The sequence below is a fragment of the Dermochelys coriacea genome, chromosome 14 (genome assembly GCF_009764565.3).
Source record: "Dermochelys coriacea isolate rDerCor1 chromosome 14, rDerCor1.pri.v4, whole genome shotgun sequence".
In the NCBI taxonomy this organism is placed as follows: domain Eukaryota; kingdom Metazoa; phylum Chordata; order Testudines; family Dermochelyidae; genus Dermochelys; species Dermochelys coriacea.
In genome coordinates, this window is record NC_050081.1 from 16215842 (window position 1) to 16225937 (window position 10096).

The window sequence follows — 10096 nt, forward strand, 5'->3', positions numbered from 1 at the left end:
TTTTCTTGCTGGAAGTGAATGCCACCTCCAACTCCTTTCAGAAAGAAAAATGTTGCTGTATATAGAAAACATTTTAAATTCTACCCATAAAAGTGAGAACACGGATATACACTAGAGCTTTTTGCTTGAACATCATGGGCTGCAGATGAAGACAAGACTTTTTGTTAGGGCCCCCCAGAAGGCAGGATGGGAGGAAGACAAGTAAGATAATTTCTATCTCACTGTTTGGTAATGTAGATTTTTCAAATTTCAAAGCAACCAGTGACAACCCCCACAGTAAAATACATGATCTTGGTATCTTACCACAACTTATTAATCTCCATATCTGGGAGCAAAGTATGTTATAAACAATGCCCTGTGTTTTCTGAGATTCCACAGCCAGTGAAATCCATCCTCCTATCACTACTGCAGAACTTGCTTACAGGCTTTTAGCTTTTACTTTAAAAAAATCCCCAACTTTTCTAGCCCTTTGGATTGTTGAGATAACCCTCTGAATGACTTAGTTTCGTGACTTCCTCAGCCTACAAACAGCTTGAAGCAATAGGACTGAGGTCTGACCTACTTCCATTGTGCTCAGTATGATAATTCTGAAATTTAAAGGGACAGTGGAACTGTTTTGCAAAGAATAGTAACAGAAAAATCCAAGTGAGGTACCCATCCACCATTGCTGAATACAGTGGTGGACACTGGGACACTACTATGCATGGTAATCAGGGGGCCTTGCCACAGTATTGAGGTTCTGTATATTGCAAAATGTTCTGAATCTTAATTGTAAGCATGATGCATGCAGAGACAAGACACCAGAGAGAGAGAGAGAGAGCGCGCGCACACAACCCCTACCCCGGTCTCCTTTTCCACTCTGGATAAGTTTCTCCCAACTATTCTTGTGGTCTCCATTCATCCACTCCCAGTTTCTTGCATGTCATCAAGATTAATGGCCTTTAATTTGGATCTGCAAGACACCTTCTTTCTAAAAGCTCTCCAGTATTCATTTGTTCTGTTAAGCATTCCAGCAACCACAAACACACCCCCTCTGGGCAGTACAGACTTGTCCCTTCAGTGTAAGTGCTTCAGGATAACAAATCATTTGTTAGATATGCATTACTTATTGTACAGGATCAGATACAGATGGTATTATGTAAAATAGTGTAATGATAATAATGGGAGGAGAAAGGAGAAAAAACAAACTCTTAATCAAGACATTCTGTACATCCTAATGGAAATTCTAGACAGTTTTAAAATATGTTCAATACTTTTAAATTTCTCTTTACAGGGAGATTAAAAAAATCAAAAATAATTAAAACTAAAATCATTTTTAATTTAAATTAAAAACAGGTTATTTAAAACAATTTAAATTTAAATTAGGACAACTTATATTAAGGCCTAAATTTACTCAATCTATTAAAACAATTTTATTTAATTTGAAAAATACTAAGCAGGCATATTTGTTGCTGAATTATAAGAAAGTCAAACCACTGAATTGGTGGAAGTCACTGGCTAAGTAACTGCAATCAGAGTTTGTTGAAGCACTAAACTTGCTTTTGAAAGCAGTAGCTTCATCTGCAGTTGCAGAGAAAATATTTTCTTCATTTAGGTTATTCCAATAGTTTGGTTCAATGACTAGTTCATTCAAAATTAAGGAATCAGACTTGAAAAAGCAGGAAAGCTTGTTTTCCTCTTCCAAAGTATTAATAAAAACTAGGTGGGAAGAAGAGATCTACTAATTCGAAAGTCTCAAAGGACACAGTGATTAGAAGCAATCAGTTATTTCACCACTACAGATAATAGATTTATTAAAGAAAGTTAGTTTTATATGCAAAATATGCTTTGATAAAGTTTTTATCCTTATCAGAAAGCTTCCTTAAAAAAAAAAAACTAAAACTTTAAAATGTTTTTGTATATTTAAGTGAATTTGTATTTCCATCCAAACAGAGCCTTATACAAATAAGCAAAAATTAATCTAGTAAATAAGAAATGCAATGATTTACCATTTTCTAAAATAATAAAATTGTACAAATTCAGACTCTGAATAAATGTACGATAACTTATACAATTGCTTAAATAAATGTCTATAGATATAGTGTACCTTCCTGGTTAGTTTAAAAAAAAAAAAAAAACCAAAAACCCAAACCCCACACCTACCAAATTTAGTGCAAAGACTATATTTATTTGCAAGTCAACATTGAATCAGAAGAGTAGACCTGGAAGGGACTTCGAGAGGTCATCTAGTCTAGTCCCCTGCACTTAAGGCAGCACCAATAACTAGACCATAACTTGACCGGTGTTTGTCTAACCTGTTCTTAAAAACTGCCAATGACAGAGATTCCACAGCCCCTAGGCAATTTGTTCCAGTGTTTAACTACCCTGACACTTAGGAAGTTTTTCCTAATGTACAACTCAAACCTCCCTTGCTGCAATTTAAACCCATTGCTTCTTGTCCTATTCTCAGAGGTTAATTAGAACAATTTTTTACTCTCGTAGGTCATGTTTTCTAGACCTTTAATCATGTTTGTTGCTCTCCTTGAGGACAAACTGGAGAAAGTCAAATCTCTTCTGAAATGTGGTATCCAGAACTGGATACAATACTCCAGCTGAGGCCTTATCAGCACAGAGTAGAGTGGAAGAATTATTTCTCCTGTGTCCCTTAAAACACTCCTGCTGATACATCCCAGAATGGTGTTTTTTTTTTTTTTTTTTGCAACAGTGTTACACTGTTGACTCATATTTAGCTATCCATGCACTAGAATGCCCCAGATCCTTTTCTGCAGTACTCCTTCCTAGGCAGTCATTTCCCTTTTTGTACGCGTGCAACTGATTGTTCCTTCTTCAGTGGAGTACTTTGTATTTCCTTATTGAATTTCATTCTATTTACATCACACCATTACCATCCAATTCTAGATCATTTTGAATTTCAATCGTATCCTCCAAAGCACTTGCATTCCCTCCAAGCTTGGGAACATCTGCAAACTTTATAAGTGTACTCTCTATGCCATTATCCAAATCATTTAAGAAGATGTTGAACAGAACCAGAGCCCACTCAATATGCTCTTCCAGCTTGACTGTGAACTACTGATAACTACTCTTTGGGAATGGTTTTCCAGCCACTTATGCACCCACCAACCCACCTAGGCTACTTTTCCCTGTTTTGTTTATAAGAAAGTCATGACAGTATCAAAAGCCTTACTAAAGTCAGGATAATACCATATCTACCACTTCCTCCTCAGTAACAAGGCTTGTTACCCTGTCAGTGGTTACCAAACAATAAAAGTCAACCTTTCTCTAGGAAAGTAACTAAAATGTATAAGCGCAAAAAACAATTTAAATCAAGGTTTCCTGCTTGCTGATCTAAATCATGAATAAACTGGGCAATGTTAAGTTATTTTTATTCCAATCAATGCACCTGGCTCTATGGGTATGCCTACACTGCAATGTAAGCCTGTGCTTGAGCCTGGGTTTAAGCCTAAGCCCCCCCCCTTGCATCTACACTACAATTGTGCTAACCCAGGGCTCAGAACTAGGGTCCCAGCACCCAGAACTAGGGTCCAGGACCCTGCAGGGCTGGAGGGCGCGAGCTCGAGTTAAGCTGGGACCCAGGGTATGAGCCCTATTGCTTTGCAGCATAGATGCCACACTGCTTGACTTGGGTCCCGGGAGTCGGCTGGAAGTATTCCACAATTCCATGGAACAACTTCCTTAATCCTCTATCTCAACAATCTGGAATCCAGATTGAAAACGGAAGCCGTCCCCCTCTGTAAACAGCTCAGGTCAGCGTTAACCCATTCTCTTCTGATCACTGATCTCCAAGCACACTATCAGTGAGCCTCCTGGGTTTACAATGGAGAGAGAACCATCAAACCTTGCGCAAAGCCAGCTGCTTCCTGGCAATGTGCAGAGAGGGGAATAAAGTTTTCCCACAGTGCGCCACCACCCTAGAGCTAGAGCAGCCACATATCTGGGGGTGGGGGAGACTAGGGATGCTGGGATAGGATTACTTTGACTTGGGTCTGCACACTGCAGTGTGGATGCCAGAGCCCTAGGTTCAAGCCTGGGTTAGAAAAGTCTTAACGTAGGGTTAAAATACAATGTAAACCCTCAAGCCCAGCATTCCCTAACACAGGGCAGCTGACTCAGTTCCACTAATCCTGGGCATTCAAGTTTGATTCCTGAACCTGGTCTCACTCTCCATATTGAATGTATGCAGTATAGTTGTAGCCATGTTGGTCCCAGATATCCAGAGACCCTATACAGGTCTGGAAATGCACTCTCCATTCTCCAATTCCCCAAAGGGGTTTAATACTCTAAGACTTAACAGATGTTCATTAAGCATGTTTAGAAGTATTTTCCAATTGATCGTTTGTCAATCAGTTCTTCCCACCTTCCCAGCGTGATGATGAAGGTAGTTCAACAAGGGGTAGTCACATACCAAACTCCCAAGTTCAAACTTGTCACTTTTTTGTTTTTTAAAAAGTTCCTGAAGGATACATAAGCTACTAAAAGGAATTTGCTCAAATTTTCAAAAACAATTCCCCTGTAGACAGAAAATTTCAACCCAAAAGCTGAATGTTTTTTTTAGAACATTTAGCGTGTGAAAACAAGGTTTGTTACAAAAATATTTCAACTTCCATAACTGAGAGTCTGACTGGAAACCATAGTAAAAACTTTGCACTTAGCTTTTGTCTATGTGGGGAAGCTATTACAAAATAAGTTAAGGTGTGAACTGAAAGCACAACAGTTATTTCACTCTAATTCCCTGGGTGGATAATCCCTTAGATAAAGGACCACAAGTGAGCCGTAGCTCACGAAAGCTTATGCTCTAATAAATTTGTTAGTCTCTAAGGTGCCACAAGTACTCCTTTTCTTTTTGCGAATACAGACTAACACGGCTGCTACTCTGAAATATTTCCAGAATGTTAGTGAAGCCTCACAATACCCCTGTTGAAGTATTATTCGCATTTGACAGATAAGGACAATGAAGTAACAAGTGAAAAGTTGCCCAAAATTATGTAGCAATTCAGTAACAGAGTCTTATGCTACTAGCCCTTGTACATAACTTAGGTACATGACAAATGGAGAATACTCAAAAAACAAACACTGAACTCTAGCCAGAAATCAGCTGAGCAATTATTGGATTTTGTTACATTTTGCCTCAAGTATAGTTACATATTATCTTTGATTACCGGAGGGGGGGGAGGAAGGGGGGGAGAACAGGACACGAGACAACTTTTGCTCAGCACAAATTTCAGCATCTGCTCCCATTTTGTCAGTTGTAAAGCAAGTGAAATCATCCCCTTAATTTCTTCTGTATACTAACTCAATGCCAAAATCCTCCTGTATATTAGTAGAATATTATGTTAAACAATTTAAATGCTAAGAGTATCAGGAAACTCAGTTACAGTTTCCACATAAATCAGTACTTCATATACACATAAATATAGTATTGTACTTTATTACTGCATATGCTAAGTTTTCTGCATTAATTATGTGTGACATATGAAGCAGCTACGGCTGTTGTCAGAACAACAACTTTGGACTTCCTGAATTTTGCAATTAGAGACTGATCCACAACCCATTTGAATTGATAGTCTAATGACTTCAGTGGAATTTAGATCCAGTTCTACACTGTCATCCATAATACTGCAACAACATAGGATTGTTGTTGCAAATACCACCACCACTCTGAATTTCTTCATTAGAAGAATTATAATGTTTTGTACAATTCAGAATATGTACAAAGAGAGCTACCTAACAAGAGAAGATAGGAACTAGTATGTACAAATATCTGAATTACATTCCATATATAAAATACTAAATACTCTTATTCGTTTATGTTTGAGTAATTCACTGGACCCCAAATACATCTATAAATCCAAGTCTGTACATCAAAGATCAAATGTATCCTGTTAGACAGGTAGCTGAGAACACTCCTTCAATTTCTGTAAAAATAGTTTTATCAGCTGTTCCCAATATACAGTATTTACACTGCAAAAAATCATGAAAATTTGTTACCCAAAAGGCACAAGATCTACTTGCCTATTCTTTTTCCATAAGAATAATTGAGAAGTGACAGTATTTTACTTCTCCATTAAAAAAAAAAAAAAGAGACAAGTGAATTAGAGTTTGCCATACAGTATCTGTAAGTTTTCTAATCAACAATGAATTTGAATATACATAAAAAAAGATATATTCAGTGTTGAAAGAGCACTTCCAAAAGAATCACTTTCCAGAACTATGTCAAGAGATTTAAAGTCCCCGATTTATCTGGGAACTACAACCATTTTTGATGGGACAGTGAATCTTAATGAATTTGGCCTAACTGTCCAATCCAGCATTGCCATGGATTTCAATAGGCGTTGGACTGAGCCTTTAGTGGGTACAATCAGATGCATACTTGTTTATTTAAATGAGTACATCTCCAGATACCCTCATGTCTTTGCACCTAGGTATCTAGCTTTGCAATCACTATTTGAAGGAGTTAACTGAAAGCTACGTCAGACATTGATTTCTCAACAAAGTTTCTTAAACTGTGTCAAAGGTGTTTAACTATATTCAGGGCTAAGTTCATGGCAAGTTAGACTCTGTCTAATTCAGTTTTCAAAGACTTTTTCCCCCCAACTTTGGTTAATGCAAAAAAAATATAAGAGATCAGCTAAGTGAAAGGTCAGACTTTAATTCTTTGGGCTAAAAGGAAACATTTCAAACCCAAAGGCATTGTTTTGTCTGAAAATTGTCTTAGAACCTCTTCAACAATGACAATACAATATCTCTATTCGGGGTGAAAGTAACTGAGGACGCTTACCAGTACGCAGCCAGGGCGGCTCTGGCCCCCAGAAGGGGCGGGACTGGGGGGGTCAGCATCCCTAGCCAGCCCTTCCAGGCTGCCTGGCCCACGCCACCCGTGGCTCCCATGTTGATTTAATGGGCCCCGAGGCTCCGGACACAACTGCTGCAGTAGCAGCAGCGGCGTCTGGAGCCCTGGGCCCTTTTAAATCGCCAGCCCCAGGGCAGCTGCTCCCTTTGCTCCCCCCACCCCCGTCGGTGGCTAGGAGGAGGGCAAAAGGGGCAGGGACATTAAAGCGCTGCAGGAGCCTTTGCTGCGGCAGCATCTTAACATTGCTGCGCCCCCCCCCCCGCATCGGCGGCAGTGCCAACAGGGGGCGGCGGGGGCGCATCAACATTAAAGCGCTGCTGCAGCAAATGACCACCCTTAAAGCACTGCCGCGGGAGCATTTTAATGTCCCTGCCCCTTTTGCTTCCCCTGTCAGTGGCCCTGCCGGTACGGGCAGGGCCGCTGATGGGGGGGGAAGGGGCAGCTAAGTTAAAGTGCTGCCGTGGCAGTGCTTTAAGGATGGTCCTTTGAGAATCCTTTCTGCTCCTTTCCCTGACCCCGTTGGCGGCCCTGCTGGTACGGACCCTACCAGCAGGGCTGCCAACAGGGGAGGTAGGGACATTAAAGCGCTGCTGCAGGTATAGGCCAGTGCGGGTTCTTACCGATACACAGTACCGGCCCGTACCGGCTCACTTTTACCCCTGGCTCTATTTAAAGGGAAGTACTCAGCTTCATAGAAGTACATTAAAGACAGTGATCTCATTTACCCCATTAATTAAAACAGTCAAAATATTTAATTCCTTATGGTTAATTTAAAATGACTAAGACAGATTTTCAGCTGAAGGGAAATTTTTACTATCTTTGGCATTATAGAAGATTTTATCATTGCTAGGTTTATAATAAAGGAGTCTGAGGAAATGGACACTGTAGTCAATAGATCTGATCCCTAGAGAATTAGGGTTTCAATCAAAGATCACTGAAGTCAAGACATGGGGGCTTTGGCTCAGGTTCTTAGTTTGCTTTACGAAACTGAAGGAAAAAAAAAAGGATCTGATCTCATTGATGATTTGCTTTGCATCAGAGTCAGGTACCTTTTAAACCAGTAGATTTCATCAGGATCTGCAATCCCATACTCTCTTAACTTCACCACCATCAGGGCGCTCTTCCTGATGGCCATCTCATAGCGCTGGCTGCGGGAGAGGAAATTCAAATCCTCATGCTGGAAGTCTGGATCATTCAGAACTAAGGCTTCTGAGGGCACAATGGAAGAACAGAAAAGGAATTAAAGGGTCAAGAGATCAAGACAGTCATCCCATGAGGAAGGGTAAAACTATAAGGATTGTTATGCCCAGCTCTGAGATACTAAAATCTGAATCAAAATACTTCTTGCCGTGGATCATTTTCATATTAAGTGTATGTTCAAGCACCTTTTAGTCAGTAATTCACTGGTGTGGCACCACTGGGCACGAAGGTACTCATATGGTTCCCATTATTGTAGTACTGAGTGCCTTCCAGTCTTTAGTAAAAAGAAAAGGAGTACTTGTGGCACCTTAGAGACTAACAAATTTATTAGAGCATAAGCTTTTGTGAGCTACAGCTCACTTCACGAAAGCTTATGCTCTAATAAATGTGTTAGTCTCTAAGGTGCCACAAGTCCTCCTTTTCTTTTTGCGAATACAGACTAACACGGCTGCTACTCTGAAACCAGTCTTTAGTGTATCTCGCCTTGTTAGGAAGAGAAGTGGTACATTAGCCACATTTTACAAGTGGGGAACTGAGGCACAGAGCGGCTAAATGTCTCGCTCAAGGTCACGCAGGAAGTCTGTGGCAGAACAAGGAAACAAACCCGTGCCTAGGCTAGCGCCCTAACCACTGGGCTATCCTTTCCCACAGTCCCCTATGGGGCCCCCAGGTAGAAGGCGGGGGGGGGGCGGGATGCAATATCAAGGATACACCTATGACGCCTTCCCTTACCTAGGGACAGAAGCTGGAGGATTTCCCCAGATGTGCTGTCCGCCTTACCCGGCGGGGAGCAGGGCAATACTACCCACCCGCCAGCTGAGCTCCCCGGGGTAGCACACGCACAGGACGGGGCGCTCCCCAGGATGCAGCGGGGGGTCTCCTCAGAGCCCGTGGGGGAGGGGCGCCGGGGGCGGCTCCGTCCCGTGAGGAGGGAGCCCGTGGCGGGCTCAGGCTCTCACCGATCTCCCTGCGGCGCCGGGTCCGCTCGGCGCCCCCATCCAGAACGCGGGTGAGGAGCTCGGGGTTGAAGGAGGCCGAGTCACGCTCCCTGCGCAGATCCTTGTTCATGGCCATGGCGATGGCGGCGGCTCCGTGACCCTCCCCCACCCGTCCCGCACAGCCTGACTGAGCGGCAACGGCCGGGCAGCAGCGAGCCGCGCTCCCGGCCCCGCCCACTAGCGTGCGACACGGGAGGCCGGCGACCCGGAGAGAAAGCGATTGGCGCGCGGCTCCGTCACTCACCACAGACAAGCCACTTCCCCCTCCGCCCTGCGTCAGGCGCGCGCACGCGCATGGGCCGGCTTTCGGGCTGCGTTGCCGCCTGGCTCTTTGCAGGGGCGGGGCCGGGTTCATTCACTGGTGACGCCGCCGTCAGTGGGGTGATGCTCAGGGCGAGGGAGCTCTGCCCAGCAGTTCCTTCACCCTCGCGCAAGGTGCAGCGGTGGAGTGGGCTCTGGCCCAATAGCCAGCGCTTAATGGGTGCCAGACCTGGACCCCTCGCTCTGGATTTGCTGTATGGGTTATGAAAGTAAAAAACGTTGCTTGAGCTGCGGCACCTCTTTCATTACAAATTAAGGACTGGAACTGGGAGACCACGGCCTAAGAGGTGACAACCCTCGAGGGGAACACTACAGATCAGAAAGAAAAGGAGTACTTGTGGCACCTTAGAGACTAACAAATTTATTAGAGCATAAGCTTTCGTGAGCTACAGCTCACTTCATCGGATGCATTTGGTCAAATGCATCCGATGAAGTGAGCTGTAGCTCACGAAAGCTTATGCTCTAATAAATTTGTTAGTCTCTAAGGTGCCACAAGTACTCCTTTTCTTTTTGAGAATACAGACTAACACGGCTGCTACTCTGAAACTACAGATCAGGGAAAGGTTGTGGTGGGGAGCCATTGCGCTCAGGAGGGGGAAGATCAACAGATTAAGAGGTTAAAAAGCTGTGTCTTAAAACACAAAGGGAAAAAAAAATCTGATCATCTACATTTTGGAGGAACTAGCTGCATAGCAGGAATGGATAGCTT

The 10096-nt window shown here is 42.8% G+C and overlaps 1 protein-coding gene across 1 annotated transcript in view; it reads right to left on the reverse strand.

Moving 5' to 3' along the window:
* The window catches only part of ACOX1 (acyl-CoA oxidase 1), a 31571-nt gene extending 22345 nt beyond the window's left edge, over nt 1–9226 (reverse strand). The window contains 2 exon segments of the mRNA XM_038371194.2: nt 7918–8077; nt 9028–9226. Coding sequence (XP_038227122.1) covers nt 7918–8077; nt 9028–9142 — 275 coding nt within the window. The 5' untranslated portion in view covers nt 9143–9226.
* Between the last annotated feature and the right edge of the window lie 870 nt (nt 9227–10096).